At 45.0% G+C, this 18,083-nt stretch overlaps 1 protein-coding gene across 1 annotated transcript; it reads left to right on the top strand.

The window, feature by feature from the left end:
• The first annotated feature begins 741 nt into the window (after positions 1–741).
• Positions 742–14,608, top strand: LOC143924728 (proteasome assembly chaperone 3-like). The gene is made up of 3 exons (XM_077449160.1): positions 742–856; positions 4,774–4,996; positions 14,344–14,608. Exons 1-3 carry the CDS (start codon positions 852–854, stop codon positions 14,494–14,496), a joined length of 381 nt encoding a protein of 126 aa, XP_077305286.1. The 5' UTR covers positions 742–851; the 3' UTR covers positions 14,497–14,608.
• The last annotated feature ends 3,475 nt before the right edge of the window (positions 14,609–18,083 follow it).

Genomic DNA, 18,083 nt, shown 5'->3' with positions numbered 1-18,083 from the left:
CGGACGTGCTAACGTGGCTCTTTACAGAGATATCGGGCGCGTAAGAGCAGCCGATCTGGGACGCCGTCATAAGACGTCCACCCAGAACGAGAGCCGCCCCACCTTCAAATGACGGCAACTGGTTTCCTACAGTGTACTCATCTTCTGACGGCTCCTTCCAGCAGGATAATGCACCATGTCACAAAGCTCAGATCATCTCACCACTGGATTCTTGAACATGACAATGAGGTCTCTGTACTCCAATGGCCTCCACACTCACCAGATCTCCATGTAATAGAGCACCTTTGGGATGCGGTGGAACGGGAGGTTCTCATCATGGATGTGCCGCCGACAAATTTGCAGCAACTGCGTGATACTATCATGTCAATATGGACCAAAATCTCTGAGGAATGTTTCCAACACCTTGTTGAATCTATGAGACGTAGAATTAGGGCAGTTCTGAAGGCAAAATGGGGTCCAACCCGGTACTAATAAAGTGGCCGTAGCGTGTAAATACCTGTAATAAATAAACTCAACAAATGTGGTTGTTTATCTTGGATAAGAACATCATATAATAATATAAACATTATATATATATATATATATATATATATATATATATATGATATACAGTAATCTTTATGCACCAATAAAGTTGAGAAACTGCTCTATAAACTGAGGATTTTCCTCACTAAATAAAACGTTTCTACCAGCAGGTGGCGCGGGTACGTTTATTTTCCTCGTCCATGCTGTTCTGTACGATGTTTGCTAGTACTAATAAAGTTAGAGTGTTGTCAAAGAAGAGCATGCTGGGAGTTGTAGTTTTCTTTTCTCTAAGTGCCTCCTGTGTTGTGTTGGCAGGAAACCTGTGAATGAGGTGAGCTGATCGGCAGAGAAGAGGAGCTGGTGGTGATGCTGAGGGTATACAGCTAGTGTAGGCCTCAGAGCACATGGCTGTGTACATCAGGAAGGCTTTCTAGCTCAATTTAACAGAGGAATTCTTCCTGTTGTGGAGCTTTGCTGGGAGTTGTAGTTCTGTAAAGAGGACCTGTCCACCCTCCCCCCAGTGAGGAGGTATTGGGTACTCCAGTCAGTGTGCTGATCACTTGTCATAGATCAGAGCCCTGACATGCCATGATGCTCTATTAGGTCTGCCTGCCATTTCTATACATTGTATGTACAAGTATAGCAGGACCTGCACCATTCACCTATAGATCTAGATCCCTCCAATCATCTGAGGGCCCTGCTCTCTGTAAGCCTCATTCTCATTGGATGTTTTGTTCTCTCTTGCCTAGACACCTTTCATTTTGGCAGAAAAGACACTTCATGCTTGTAAATGGGTGGAACTCGTTTAGGTACATCAAGGGCTGGGGTGTTCATTTCATTAGCCAAAATAATTTGTGACAATTGAAATGAATAAACGCTCAAGTCCTGAATGCGCTGCATGTTTTTTCTGCCAAAGCGCTGCTGCCCCTGGAGGCATACATGACAACAGTCCCAATCACAGGAATTGGCATTTGTCTCAACTCCCAGAGAATCACCGGTGGAGCCGACACTGGTGATGATCTCCGCTGCCATTTTACAGAATACCAGCTCTCGTGGGAACCCGGTCACTCGCCAAGGGGAAGAAATAAGAGGCAGAGTTCAGGTGGCTGCCAATAGAAATGGAGCTGCCGCCAACCTCCCGGCCTACTGCTGGTCTGTGACCTGTTGTGGGAAAGGTTGGGGTTTGGCAACAGCTCCATTTCTATTGGCAGCCACCTGGGCTTTGGCTCTTATTTCTTCTCAGCAAGTCGGGCTCAGCCTCCACAAGGGCAGGTCTTCTGTAATGGAGATCAAATCATGCAGGGAGGACACCTGATGTAAGGAGAGACCGCGCTGGGGACACCTGATGTAAGGAGGGACCCCGCTGGGGACACCTGATGTAAGGAGGGACCCCGCTGGGGACACCTGATGTAAGGAGGGACACCGCTGGGGACACCTGATGTAAGGAGGGACCTCGCTGGGGACACCTGATGTAAGGAGGGACCTCGCTGGGGACACCTGATGTAAGGAGGGACCGCGCTGGGGACACCTGATGTAAGGAGGGACCGCCCTGGGGACACCTGATGTAAGGAGGGACCCCGCTGGGGACACCTGATGTAAGGAGGGACCCCGCTTGGGACACCTGATGTAAAGAGGGACCCCGCTGGGGACACCTGATGTAAAGAGGGACCCCGCTGGGGACACTTGATGTAAGGAGGGACTCTATTGAGATATTAAAGGCATTTAAAAAATAAACATGTTATACTTACCAGCTCTGTGCAGTGGTTTTGCACGGAGCAGCCCTGATCCTCCTCTTTTTGGGTCCCCCACTGATTCTCCTGGCCCCTCCATCTGCTCCCAGAGCATGCAGCTTTCTCTGGGTTGACCTAAGCAGATTTGCTTCCGAGCCCCTGCTTTGCATGTCCATTTACACACACAGAGCCACGGCCTCGCCCCCTCCCTTCTTATTAGTTCACTGGCTGTGATTTAGAACTCAGCTGAATTAAGCTGCATCTTACGAACAACTATTGCCAATATAACTATTAAAGCGGTTGTCCACGGTTTAGGAGATATTTACTAAAAAGTCGATTTCCGATGACTATGGCGCATAGTAGCCCATTATGTGTCACTTACCTGACACAGGAGCCAGCGATGTCACCGTTGTCCCCTCTTCCATGGAGCGTCCATCTTCCTTCTGGGTATCGTGGCTCCGACACTGTGATTGGCCGGAGCCACGATGACGTGGGAGCCGCCACTAACAACATATCGCCGTTAGCAGTGGCATGCACATTGTGCCTACGCGATGCTGTCTATGGCGCATGCTGTATAAATGTGAATGGTCCCAAAATAGCGCCAAAGTGTCTGATCTGTCTGCCATAATGTCACAGTCACGATAAAGAACGCTGCCATTAATTGTTAAAAAAAAATATTAATAAAAATGCCCTAAAACGATCCCCTACTTTGTAGACACTATAACTTTTGCTCAAACCAATCAAACGCTTAATGCGTTTTTTTTGTTTTTTTTCCAAAAATATGTGGAAGAATACATATTTGCCTAAACTGAGGAAAAAAAAGTAATTTTTATATATTTTTTTGGGGATAATTATTATAGAAAAAAGTGCGCTTGTAAGACCGCTGCACAAATACGGTGTGAAAAAAAGTATTGCAATAAATGCCATTTTATTCTCTAGGGTGTTAGAAAAAAAACAATGTTTGGGGGTTCTAAGTAATTTTCTACCAAAAAAAACATGTTTCAAACATGTAAACACTGAATGTGTCCTTAAGTGGTTAAGAATAAATCTGCAAAAGAGCAGCACTTTTTTTTTTATAAGCTGTGGGTGTGAGAACGCATGCAATTTACACATTGTCCTGCACCTGCAACAGCATGAGCCTCACCTAAGACTTAGAAGTGAGCAATCACATAATCACTGATCGCTCGGTGTTGTGAGCAGAGAGTAATGACTGTGAGTCACCACTCTCCACTCTGCCCCTCCATGCGCTCACTGGAACACTAGACAGGATGGGGGCGGGCGCACCTGTCTTTGGTGCGCTGAGAGCTGAAGTCAGCTGTCATTTAGGCAACTGGGTGGATTTCAGCAATATGGTCAAGATTCGTCCAGAAACTGGAGCAGCTCTGTGATGCCATCTGATAAGAGTAGACCACAATCAGTCGACTCGGGGTCAAAGGAGAGCAAAAGTAAGTGCACCCTGAAACCCAGAAGAGAAGTATGGCCAAAAAAAAGCTTATGCCATGCTTCTCTTTTAAATTCTAATGTGCAATTCTGCCCCAAAGAAGGTCATGTCCTTTTTTTTAAGCTTCACGAGACAAGCAACACAGAGCTCAGAGATGAATGGGCCCATTGAGAATAATAGAATAATAAGATTCTGCACCTTCTTGGGAAATGTACCAAAACACTCAGATGTGAAAGGGGGATCATCCCCCTAACTTACCTGAATTGCAGGGTTCCTATTCCTTTAAGTTATGCGTGGCTCTCAGCCCAGCCGCATCATCCATTCACACAGATCTGTAAATGAAAAGTCTCTGATCTGCCACCACAGCAGAGGTATTGAAAGATCTTAATGGTGCACATGTACAGTGGCATCAGCATACCCAGTGCATTGTTTACTTCCACCTTTTTAAAGGTATGGGGCTTGAGGAATAGAGTCCTGGAGCCTGTGCATTGCACCAAAAGATGGACTATACCTTTTTAAGGTAGCTTGTTTATTTGAATGGGCTGCCTAATGCACTAATACTCAGCAAAAACTATGCATGTACTTCTTTTTTTTGTAGTAGTAGTAGTGCATTGTGGTGTACTGCAACTCACGTCCTATGGAAGGTGCATCGGAGAAAGAATATCACACTAATAAATGTAATGTTTATATTACCATGGCACAGTGCTGTAAAAGCTGTCCATTTCCCTGGCCCTTGGCACCTTCTATGTCAGATGCTGCCATCTTATTGTTCAGTATGGGCTCACAGGATGATGGCAAATAAAGCAGGAAGAGAGCTGTGATTCGGGAAGATGGGTATCACCGAGGACATTGTCAGAGTTGGGTGGGTGGCTTTACATCAACTATCCTGTTGGGAAATAATCTTTTTATATTATGAATCTTATTTTCTGGCATTATTGAGACAGTAGTATGTGGTTCAATGGTGTAGTGTTTAACAGGTGCAGTATGATTGCATGATGCACATATTTAGTACAGAGCACTCCAATGTCTCTAGCAGCACCTGAAATGAATATTGTTTTCACTTGTTGTCATGAATAGAGTGGACATGGAAGGGCAGCCTGTGGTGACCTCCAAGCAAGCTGAAGAGGTGATTAATGGGTGTACTACCCAGGTGGTCTGCTCTGCCTTCACGGATCATATTCTGGTTGTGGTGACACAGTACGGGAAGTTTGGCACACTGGTCTCTGTCACTCCTAACACAGTAGCCGGAGACCTGGGAAAACCCATCCTTAGCACCAAAGTCCTTCTAGGATGTGATGAGGTAAGCATGACATTCTATATTTTCTTCTGAAGGGTCAAGGCATAGGTTCAGTGGTTAGCACTTCTGCCTTGCAGCACTGGGGTCCTCTGGTCTAATCCTGACCAGGACATGCTCTGCATTGAATTTGTATGTTCTCCTAATGCTTGCTTGGGTTTCTTCTGGGTACTCCGGTATCCTAACATATAACATGCTGTTGGGTCAATTGTCATGAATAGGGATCAGCCAACACCCCCCGATTCGGTTTGCAGCAGAACATGCGAACAGGCAGAAAATGTGTTCGAACACCGTTAAAGTCTATGGGACATGAACATGAATAATCAAAAGTGCTAATTTTAAAGGCTTATATGCAAGTTATTGTCATAAAGGGGACATGTATCAATGCAAAAAAAAGTTTTAAAAATGGCCGTTTTTTCGGGAGCAGTGATTTTAATAATTCTTAAAGTGAAACAATAAAAGTGTAATATTTCTTTAAATTTCTTTCCTGGGGGGGTGTAGTATGTCTGTAAAGTGGCAGTTTTTTCCCGTGTTTAGAACAGTCCCTGCACAAAATATCATTTCTAAAGGAAAAAAGTAATTTAAAAGTACTATAAAGCGGCTATAATGAATTGTCGGTCCCGGCAATACAGATAAAATAAGTCATTGAAAAAAAAAGGCATGGGATCCCCCCAGTCCATTACCAGTAGGGATGCACTGAAATTTATGGCCGCTGAAACATATTGGCCAAAAATGGCCCTTTCGGCAATTTGCCGAAAGAGAAAAATGACCGATTAGTGGAGCCAAAAATGGGGTGGGGCCTGGGTGGGGGTGGGGCTCTGCCCCTGGTGCCGCCCATTACTGGGGTGTCCTATAGTGCAGAAGAGAGGAGAGCCGCCGCTGCCTGGTTGGTTAGAGCACCGGGAACATAACAGCTTTCATTTAAAAAGTGTTTCCCACCGTGCTCCGTCACATACAGACTGGGGAACTTTGATAGACAGATCACCCGTCCAAGGATTGGACGGGTGATCTGTCTTTTGAAGTGCCCGGATAAGGGGGAGGGGCTGTATGTGACGGCGTGCAGCGGGGGACACGCGGCTATTGAAATGAAAGCTGTAATGTTCCCGGTGCTCAAGGCTGGCTGCATCTGATGGGCACTGGTGAGGCTGTATTGATCGCTTGTACCATGTCCACAGTCTCTGACCATCTCCCGTACCATGTCCGCAGTCTCTGACCATCTCCCGTACCATGTCCGCAGTCTCTGACCATCTCCCGTACCATGTCCGCAGTCTCTGACCATCTCCCGTACCATGTCCGCAGTCTCTGACCATCTCCCGTACCATGTCCGCAGTCTCTGACCATCTCCAGTACCATGTCCGCGGTCTCTGACCATCTCCCGTACCATGTCCGCAGTCTCTGACCATCTCCAGTACCATGTCCGCGGTCTCTGACCATCTCCCGTACCATGTCCGCAGTCTCTGACCATCTCCAGTACCATGTCCGCGGTCTCTGACCATCTCCCGTACCATGTCCGCAGTCTCTGACCATCTCCAGTACCATGTCCGCGGTCTCTGACCATCTCCCGTACCATGTCCGCAGTCTCTGACCATCTCCCGTACCATGTCCGCAGTCTCTGACCATCTCCCGTACCATGTCCGCAGTCTCTGACCATCTCCCGTACCATGTCCGCAGTCTCTGACCATCTCCCGTACCATGTCCCCAGTCTCTGACCATCTCCCGTACCATGTCCCCAGTCTCTGACCATCTCCCGTACCATGTCCCCAGTCTCTGACCATCTCCCGTACCATGTCCCCAGTCTCTGACCATCTCCCGTACCATGTCCCCAGTCTCTGACCATCTCCCGTACCATGTCCCCAGTCTCTGACCATCTCCCGTACCATGTCCCCAGTCTCTGACCATCTCCCGTACCATGTCCCCAGTCTCTGACCATCTCCCGTACCATGTCCGCAGTCTCTGACCATCTCCTCTACCATGTCTGCAGTCTCTGGCCATCTCCTGTACCATGTCCCCAGTCTCTCACAATCTCCCGTACCATGTCCCCAGTCTCTGACCATCTCCTGTATAAAAATATTTTTAATTTTTTGTCTTGGTTTTCGGCCTAGTGTATTTTTCATTTTCGGTATGAAAACCCATTCGGTGCACCCCTAATTACCAGGTCCTTTGGGTCTGGTATGAATATTAAAGTGGTTGTAAACCCTCCCCCACAATTTTGTCCCATGTAAATCAGCATAAAAAACCCTAATGAACACTGCTTGTAGATATCTCCTTACTTGCTTAGTATTGTTGTAATCCTTTTTGTTCTTTAGAAAAATGTCACTGAGCAAGCCCAGATCTCCCCTGATTTACGGCACACTCTCTATGTCTTATCTATCTGTTCTCAGGACTTCCTATGGCACACTACTCTGAACTCCCAGGAGGCTGCGTAATCACTCAGAGCTTCCTTCTACATATCATGTGACCTCACATACAGTGTAAACCAGGGAATGGGACAGCAGTACTGCAGTCTTATCAGCTGAAGCTGATAGGACTCATACCAGCAAACACTAGGTAATCAGCACAAGTAAATACTATGAACAAGTCAGCTATGAACAGGGAAGCAGGGTTGCCATAGAAATGTTGGATTGAGAAGGAGGCTTGGTTAACAGTACAGGAAGTGCTCAATGTAAGGGCTGAAATACACTCCACTTTGGACTCAGAAAACAATACTTAAGATGGCGCTGCCTAACCCCTGGAAACAAGTTTTTTAAAGTTTCTTTAAACAGTAAGTAATATGCAATTTGATCTGGATTACAGTGGCTATACTTTAATAATTACTTATTATAATGGACTAAATGAAAAGAAGCATCAGAGTGGGAGAGTTTACCTCCTCTTTAAGGGGAACCCCAAACCAAAAGTTAAAAAAAATAATACAATTGCGTGGGGGTCCCCCCAAATTCCATACCAGGCCCTTCAGGTCTGGTATGGTTATTAAGGGGAACCCTGTGCCAAAATTAAAAATAAAAAGGCGTGTGGGTCCCCCTAAAAAGCCATACCAGACCTTTATCCGAGTACGAAACCTGGCAGGCCGCAGGAAAAAAGGGGGGTGAGAGCGCCCCTCCCTCCTGAACCGTACCAGGCCACATGCCCTCAACATTGGGAGGGTGCTTTGGGGTAAATTTGTGTACCCCATTACCATTTCACACAGGGGAGAGGACGGGATCTGGGGGTCCCCTTGTTAAGATTCCAATAAGCTTCCCCCCGCCGGCAGCCTCCCACAACCACTGGGCAAGGGTTGTGAGGATGAGGCCCTTGTGCCCAGTGTTTTGGGAGCTACCCCAAAGCATCCTCCCCATGTTGAGGGCATGTGGCCTGGTACAGTTTGGGGGCTGGGCGCTCTCTGGGTTCCCCCCCTCCTCTTTTTCTGCAGCCTGCCAGGTTACCTGCTCGGATAAGGGTCTGGTATGGATTTTTGAGGGGACCTGAACGCCATTTGAAAAAAAAAATGGCACAGGGTTCCCCTTAAAATCCATACCAGCCCTGAAGGGACTGGTATGGAATTTGGGGGGACCCCTACTCAAATTTTATTTATTTTTTTTATTTATTTTTTAAATTTTGGTTCGGACTGTCCCTTAATATTCATACCAGACCCAAAGGGCCTGGTAATGTACCGGGGCTATCCCATGCAGTTATTTTCAATTACTTCTTTTATCTGTATTACCGGGACTGACAATTTAATTATAGCTGCGAGTACTTTTAAATTAGCTTTTTTCCTTTAGAAATGTCATTTTGTGCAGGGACTGTTCTAAACACGGTAAAAATGCGCCATTTTACAGGCATACTATAGACACCCCCCCAGGTACGAAATTTAAAGGAATATTTCACTTTTATTGTTTCACTTTAAGCATTATTAAAATCACTGCTCCTGAAAAAATAATACCATGCATATAAGCCTTTAAAATTAGCGCTTTTGATTTCTCCCATAGACTTTTAAAGGGTGTTCTGCGCCTTTCGAATTTGCAGCGAACACCCCAAATTGTTTGCTATTCGGCATACATCGATCGCATTCCTAGTCCTGAATATGGATCTAAAGTTCCTAGCTGTGGCCTCTTATTGCGAACCCTATTAACACTCCCTTGAGTATATATATTTTGGGCCTGGAGCCAGAGAAAATGAAAGAAGTACAGCCAAAGCTTGTTTACAGTTCGTTTTGCACTCCTTTTGTTTGACCCGTTCTCAGCAGACAGAGGGCTGAAGTCCACTCTCTGATGATGTCACAGAGTCAGTCCAGGCTCGAACATCATCACTACCCTAGAGTCGTGATCCACCCAGATTTCTGGACCACCACTGGCTCAGCCTCAGCTCTCTGCTCAGGGAGCTATGAGAACCAAGCGATCGGCGGTGTTCAGTCAGTTGGCTCTCAGTGTAGAGGCACTGGGGAGACAGATGCAGCATTGGACCAACGCTGTATCCACCTAGGTAGGCAAGTATGAATCTAAAAAAGATACCCCATACATCGTTTAAGGTTCAAAAGTTAGAAGGGCACCACCCTGTGAACCTCATTTGCCATGCAGTTGGCCACACCATTAATTTGTTCAGATCTTTTTGCAAGGTTTCCACATCCTGTAGAGAAGTTATTGCCCTGCTTAGCTTAGTATTGTCTGCAAATGCAGAGATTGAACTGGTTACCCCATCCTCCAGGTTGTTTATTAACAAATTAAATAGGATTGGTCCCAGCACAGAACCCTGGGGAACCCCACTACCCACCCCTGACCATTCAGAGTACTCCCCATTTATCACCACCCTCTGTACTCGTCCTTGTAGCCAGTTTTCAATCCATGTACTCACCCTATGGTCCATGCCAACGGACCTTATTTTGTACAGTAAATGTTTATGGGGAACTGTGTCAAATGCTTTTGCAAAATCCAGATACACCACGTCTACGGGCCTTCCTTTATCTAGCTGGCAACTCACCTCCTCATAGAAGGTTAGTAGATTGGTTTGGCAAGAACAATTCTTCATGAATCCATGCTGATTACTGCTAATGATAACGTTCTCATTACTAAAATCTTGTATATAGCCCCTTGTCATCCCCTCCAAGAGTTTACATACTATTAATGTTAGGCTAACTGGTCTGTAATTCTCAGGGATGAATTTTGGGCCCTTTTTTTAAATATTGGTGCTACATTGGAGAAAAGCCAATCAGCTGGTACCATTCCAGTCAGTAGACTGTTAGTAAAAATTAGGAACAATGGTCGGCAATTACTTGACTGAATTCCCTAAGTACCCTCGGGTGATTTATTAAAGCTTCTCAAGTCTAATTTTAATTATGTCCTCTGTTAACCACGGAGGTGCTTCCTGTGATGTGTCATGAGGATAAACACTGCAGTTTTGGTTACGGAAGCCCCCTGATTCCCTCGTGAAGTCTGAGGAGAAGAATAAATTCAATACCTTCGCCATTTCCCCATCCTTTGTAACCAAATGTCCTTCCTCATTCTTTATGGGGCCAATATGGTCTGTCCTCCCTTTTTAACTGTTTACATTCTTAAAGAATTTCTTGGGATTTTTTTTTGGTCTCCTCCGCTATTCTATCTTAGCCGTCCTTCTTGCACCCTTACGTTTCTTGTTGCATTCTATATAAAGTCTGAATACTGATGATGATTCCTCAACCTTATATTTTTTGAAGGCCTTCTTCTTTGCTTTTATATGCATTTTTACATTGGAGTTAAGCCACCTAGGACTTTTGTTTTCTCTTTTAAATGTATTACCCAATGGGATGCATTGGCTAATGCCCTTATTTAATATGCTTTTAACCACTTAAGCCTTGGACCATTTAGCTGGCCAAAGACCAGAGCACTTTTTGCGATTCGGCACTGCGTCACTTTAACTGACAATTGCACGGTGATGCGACGTGGCTCCCAAACAAAATTGACGTATTTTTTTCTCACAAATAGAGCTTTCTTTTGGTGGTATTTGATTACCTCTGCGGTTTTTATTTTTTGCGCTATAAACAAAAAAAAGAGCATCAATTTTGAAAAAAATTCATTATTTTTGACATTTTGCTATAATAAATATCCCCCAAAAATATATAAAAAAAACTTTTTTTTCCTCAGTTTAGGCCAATATGTATTCTCCTACATATTTTTGGTAAAAAAAAAATAAAAAAAATAACGCAATAAGCATATATTGATTGGTTTGAGCGAAAGTAATAGCGTCTACAAAATAGGGGATAGATTTATGGCATTTTTATTATTTTTTATTTTTTACTAGTAATGGGGGCGATCAGCGTTCTTTTTGTGACATGGAGGACACGTCAGACAATTTTGACACATTTTTGGGACCATTGGCATTAATACAGCGATCAGTGCAATTAAAATTGCATTGATTACTGTAAAAAATGGCACTGGCAGTGAAGGAGTTAACACTATGGGACAGGGGAGGGGTTAATATGTATCCTAGTTTGTGTTCTAACTGAAGGGTGGGGATGGGACTGTGCAGGGAAACTAACAGATTGCTGTCCATACTCTGTATGAACAGACGATCTGTCAGTTCACTGCTCAGAGAACCGGAAACTATGTGTTTACACACACAGCTGCCGGTTCTCCGTGTGCCCCTCCCGCTGCGAGCAAGTGCCCCCTAGTGGCCGTTTATGCTACTTACGTAGCATAGCGGCGATTCGCGCAGCAGAGCCATGCGGCAACTGGTCGGCTAACGGTTAAAGCAAACCCATCTCTCCTCCGTGTTCTTTGTTCCTAAGATTTTATCCCAATTTATGTCTTCTAGCAAGGTTCGTAGTTTAGGGACGTTGGCTCTTTTGAAATTCAGTGTCTTTGTATTTCCCTTATGTTTCCTATTTGTGCGATTTATACTGAAGCCAATTGACCTGTGATCTCTGTTACCTAAATTGCCCCGTATTTTCACATCCATAATTAGGTCTGTTTTGTTGGTAACCAGTAGATCCAGTAATGCTTTATTTCTATTTGGTGCATCTACCATCTGGCCCAAAAATTGTCCTGCAAGACATTAAGGAACTGGCGAGCCTTAGATTAATGCGTGGTTCCCTCCGGCCAGTCTATGTCTGGATAATTAAAATCCCCCATTATGATGACACTTCCAATTCTTGCTGCTAATCCAAATTGTGATAGGAGATCTGTCTGCCCTTCCTCCCTCAGGTTAGTGATCTGAAATTTTTAGCGGGACCGCGACATTGTGGCGGACAAATCTGACCCCAAATTACACTTTTTGGGGATCGGTGACATTATTGCATTGATCAGTGCTATAAAAATGCCCCGATCAATGTAAAAATGACACTGGCAGGGAAGGGGTTAACATTAGGGGTTCTAACTGTAGGGGGGATGGGCTCACTGGGACATGACATAGATCACTGTTCCTGATCACAGAAGATCCCTGACATGTCCCCTGTCAGAAAATTACTTGGAACCCCCAAACATTATATATATTTTTTAGCAGAGACCCTAGAGAATAAAATGGCAATTGGTGCAATATTTTATGTCACCCTTTTTTGCGTAGTGGTCTTTCAAACGCTATTTTTTGGGTAAAAATTAAAAAAAAACAGCGATGATGTTATGCCGCGAGAATCGTGATCTTTATTCTGAGCAAAAAAATCGTGATTCTCATTTTAGCCGAAATCGTGAAGCTCTACTGCCAGCCTGCCGCAGTATATGTAACTGAGCTGGTCGGCAAGTGGTTAAAGTATAAGCACACCTTTTCTGCAGACATTTACCTATAGTAGAGCTGAAAGATTCTGGCCAAAATGAGAATCACAATTTTTTTACTTAGAATAAAAAGATCACAATTCTTGCGATGTAAAATCTTTCACATTATACAAAAAAAAAACTGGTTAGTTTTTTTTTTTTTTTTTTAATTAAATTTATTAAATTTGAAAGACCGCGGCGCAAATACAGTGTGACATAAAATATTGCAACAACCACCGTTTTATTCTCTAGGGTGTCTACTAAAAAATATGTATCATGCCGAAACTGACTTAAGTGATCACTGTGCCACCTTAATACCATATAAACTCCCCAAAGTGTATACAAAACAATTTATTATAACAACATATATTTGCAAAATGATCGTCCTTCACATGCAATGGTTATTTCAACAACTCCAAATGTGTCATCTTAATCCCTGTTCATCTTCTAATGAAGAATCCGCATGTGTCACCAAAGAAAAACCAAGTCTGTGCCACCATCACCCAGCAGAATGGCCACTTACCAGACGTCACCAACCAGTAAGCCTTCGGTTCATTCAACGGATAACCAATCCTCAATATACTTCTCTCGTTAGCAATTCCTCAATGTCCGTATATTCATACAAAATTAAATAGAACCAATATAGTGTAAAACCATTTAATCTTTAATAGAAAATCATTAAAAACATATTGCACTCACAGTTCAATGTGTCTGTTAGCCGACACCAAGCTTTTCAAGCAATAAGAAAACCGCATAGGATCGGGCAAGCCAATGATGTTCCACAGGTGGTACTCTCCTCCCTCCACTAAACCGACCTGTTCCTGGCTGATATTCAAGGATAGTATGTCTCCCACAGCTTCTAAAATTATCCACATTGGTTGGGGAGGCGCAATCCCCCAATATATATTGTACATTCAGTTTAGCCCTCAAGGTGGGGGATCTAGATTGGGATTGCAGCGTACCTATAATGATAAAGGATAGAAAGGGGGTAAGTCTGAGCGCCGGTACAATTTTAATTTTTCTTGGTTAAATGTGCAATTTTTTTTTTCCTTAGGTGCTTGTAAAGCATTGCACCCATGATCAGCAGATCATGGGTGCAATGTCAGGCTCTTGCAGACTCTCAGAACAGCTGGCTGCTTGCACCTCGTGTACAGGCAGGCAGTTACTGAAATCCAGGAAGATCAATGGACTATGAGAGTGCTCACTAGCGCCCTCGCAATTCATTGAGAAGTACAAGTCATCTGCCACAATGGAAGACAGTACCTGTAGTTCATTGATTCAGGAACTCTGTGAATGATTGACATGGCTGTGTGGGCTGAATTTCGCACAGCTGGCACTGTATTTGAATTGTGAAAGCGGGGAGAAGACCACAATGTGGGATTGGGTTGGGGTGCTGGCATGTGCTTTAGTATCATGTTGCATCCTGTATATGGGTGTAACATGCAACATGTAAAGATACTTCCCTGAGACTTTTACATATTAATCTTACTGAAACTGGTTGACCTGAAGTAATACATTTTGTGTAGTGAGGATAAACATGGAAGGTGTGAATGTGTCCAAGATGCACAAAGCAACTATTCATGTTCCACCTGACATTTTCCTAGTATAAGTAAGGAAGCAAAAGTCCACTTTTTTTTAATCATATTCTTCTTATTTCTCCAGCCCCTGGTTCACGTCTATGGCAAGAATTTGGTTAGCTTTGTATGTCAAGAGTCGAAGAACAAGCCGGTACTTCTAGGAATTGCGCTAAAGGACAAAAGTCCGGACTGCATTACTGCACTGAAAGCCCTCATAAAGAGCTGTCAGGTTTGGTGATGGACGAAGTGTCTCATCTGGAATAATGTTGCTGTAAATGATTACTGAATACATTTAAAATGTGCATATTGGATATTGCATTGATTTTGTATTAAATACATTTTATACATAAGCTTTACTGCTTGAGCTTTTATTATATTTGTTGTGTTTTATGAGCAGACTTTATGTTTATAGCCCGAAGTGTGAACGCCATATCTGTACTTTGGAATCCTAAAATAGGAAGTTATGGGGTGCATAGCCAATGGTGTGCAATACTAAGTATGCTTTGCTTTTTTACTTCATGATATAATCTACCAGGATTTCTAGGAGAAATAAAAGGATCTGCATGGCCTAGAAACATCAATCGATTGGCTTATAGAGTAAAAGAGCAAAGAGTATGTGTGGAGTACTGTTCTCTTGTAAGTGTTCAGACCTGAGAAGTTCACCATTTGGAGGAGGTCACATGTTCCTCTATGTCAAGATGCAGGGGGTATTCTGCATTGGCTGCAGAAGGACATAGGGGTGGGTAAACATGGCAAAGGTAAGTATGAGTAGTGGGTAAGTGGTGAGCTGTAGAAAGGCCTGCCTGAAAAGGGAAATTGGCAGAATTTCATTAAAGTGTTTGTAAAGTCACATTATGATTTTACTGGTGTCCCCTCTGGATTATGCAGTTAACTACAGTGTATGTGGTATTTCTTTAAATGACAAGGCTAAGTACCGTTTTTTTTTATCGTCAATCACGGCACACAGAGCCACTGTAGTTATGGTATGGTTATATAGGCACCGTTTAGGTGATGAACACTGGCACACCTTAGACAGGAAGTTTAGCACCCTATATAACCCCTCCTCTTACTGGGAGTACCTCCGTTTTTTCGCCAGTGTCTTAGGTGTTGGTCATGAGTAAAGATGTGCTAGGCTGAGCTCCACTGGAATATTCTTTTGCTCTGCCAAGCTATGCAACCGTATTGTGTCTTTTCAGGCCAAATCGAATGGTACCTGGGCCTTGTGTCGGAAGAAACAAGGTTTTGCCTGTAACGCTTCTCTTTTTAGAGAGCTGGACCCCGGGATCCATTGATTGTTTTTTTTCAGCCATATTTCCTGGCGGGGTGCTTTACGGGTCCAGGAGTGTGGATCCCACAATAAAAAGGGGACCTGGTTCCTGAAGGTTTTTTAAACGGAGCCCACTGTGAGTGGTGAAGATTTGGTCTGTCTGGTTTACTACAGAACCCTGCAGCTGGATAAGGTAAGGAGAGATTCCTAAGGAATTTTTCTAAATCTTATGGGTTTTCTCCTTTAAAGCGGGAGTCCACCGGGACTCCGCGTTTTTTTTTTTTTTAAAAGCCAGCAGCTACAAATACTGCAGCTGCTGACTTTTAAAATAGTGACACTTACCTGTCCAGCGCGCCCGCGATGTCGGCACCCGAAGCCGATCTCTAGGTCGCCTGTCGGGTCCTGCCGCCGCCATCTTGGGTATGGGAATCAGGAAATTGAGCCTTTCGGCTTCATTTCCCGGTTCCCTACTGCGCATGCGCGAATCGCGCTGCGCAATAAGGATGCTCCCCGCTGCCTCTGGGATCTGTGTGTTTCCCAGCAGGCAGCGGGGCACTTGTGGTAAGGGGCGGGCACTTGCGGAAAGGGGCGTAAGTTACGCCCCTTTCCGCAGAGAGCTATCCCGGAAGTGGGTGCAGTTACCTGGATTATCCAGGTAACTGCACCCCCCTCCCCCCTGAAAGGTGCCGATTGTGGCACCGGAGGGGGGGAGGGTTCCGATGAGCGGAAGGTCCAATTTAGGGTGGACCTCCGCTTTAAGTAAAATTTTATTTTATACACTATCATTTCTCATCGTCATGGCAGAGAGGCCATGAAATGTTTCTTGGAAAGGGATTCGGGTATCTGTAGGTTGCAGTGGCAGTTCCTTCTGCACCTCCTTGACTTTGCCATGAGCCACAATTTTTTTTGGTTTAATGGCTCTTATTATTTGCAAGGTCGAGGAGTGGCAATGGGTGCCAAGTTTGCACCAAGTATGGCCAAATGGGAGGAGGACGTCATCTATGATCAACTGAGGGCCAATTTGATCTTCTGGGGTCGATACATTGATGAGTCCTGCGGTGGGGGCCCCTCAGCCTGCAGCAGTTAGGACAGTGATGGTCCCACCCTCATAAGTCTGCAACAGGTGGCAGACAGGGTAGGGTCAGCATGGCTTCAGAAACTGGTGTTTCTTCCCCCGAAATTCAGGCAATTGCAACCGGATCGCCTGCAGGCAGTGCCTCTGGACGCTTTGTCGGCAGTGCGTGGGCGCGAAGGTGGTAAAAAGCGCCCCCGTCCTCTGGGGAGAGCTCTGATGCAGACTCGGACCCCGCTGAGGCTGGTGACCCCGATTGGACAGTGAGGATGATTCCCTGTCCGGGTCCACACGCTTGTTGGAGCACTTATCACAGCTGTGCGTGAAACCCTGAAAATTCAGGACACAGCTGATTCCTCTGCTGAGGTAGCGGTCCCTTTTGGGTCCCGTAAGCCAGCCCCTTATTTCGATACGTTCATATACAAGGAATGGGGTTAACCGCAATGGACCTTTTTGGTCCCTAAATATATGGCGGTGCCTTACCCCTTTGAGGAGATCCTTCTAAAAAAATGGTCGGTTCCTCCAGTCGTGGGCCCCCCAGTATCCAGGTTAAACAAAGTAACCACGATCCCGGTAGAGGGGCTCCTGCTTTTAAGGACCCCATGGACAGGAAGGCCGAGGCAGTGGGCCGTTCCTTGTTTACGGTTGTGGGGTCAGCGATACGATCATTACTGGCATCTGCACTTGTGTCGCAGACACTTACCAAGTGGGCAAAACATTTGTGAAGTGGCCCTGGATACCCTCCCTCTGTTATCCAGGGTTTCAGTGTCAGCAGTGGTGCTGAGGCACCTGATTTGGCTAAAATGCTTGTCGGCTGACCAGGCATCTGACTGATCCTACCCTTCCTTGGGGAGAGGCTCTTTGGAGCCTCGTTGGATGACATCATTAAGAATAGTGATGGCCGAACGGTTCGCCCGGCGGTCGTTTCGCGGCAAATTTTTTCGACTGTTCGTGGTCCGCCCGATTGGCGGACTATTGCCGCCGTTCGCCCGGCGGACTTCCGTGTTTACTGTGTAAAAGAACTTTGACCTATGATGACACATCCATCATGGGGTACAGGACAGCCAATTGAGACATTACAGCACATGGACAACTTATAAATACACCTGATCCGGCGGCCATTTTACATTCTTTCTTCTGTCACTATAGGGAGAGATTGCTGTGTGGAGCAGGGAGAGATTGCAGTGACTCAAATAGCTAGCTATTTGGTACACAAAAGTTCTTTTCAGGACTGGTATAGGTGTTAGGTGTAGTTCAGGATATAGGTTTGAGGCAGTGCTGTGCTAGTGATTGTTGCAGCAGCCTGAGTGTCTTTTGTCAGTGTAGAGAAAGGGACAGGACGGTGTGTGCTGCAGGGACAGTCAGTTTAATCATTAGCTGTTACTATCAGGTCCACAAAAGTGCTATTCCAGTTATTGTTCCAGCAGCCTCTGTTTTGTCAGTTTATATAGGGACAGGCAGGAAGCTGTGTGTGAGGCAGTGAGGG

Source organism: Lithobates pipiens, unplaced genomic scaffold, assembly GCF_037356315.1.
Source record: "Lithobates pipiens isolate NorthernLeopardFrog02 unplaced genomic scaffold, aLitPip1_a1.2 Scaffold_22, whole genome shotgun sequence".
Lineage (NCBI taxonomy): Eukaryota > Metazoa > Chordata > Amphibia > Anura > Ranidae > Lithobates > Lithobates pipiens.
The sequence above is the reverse complement of the archived record's forward strand: the minus strand, read 5'-3'. Positions and strand labels throughout refer to the sequence as shown.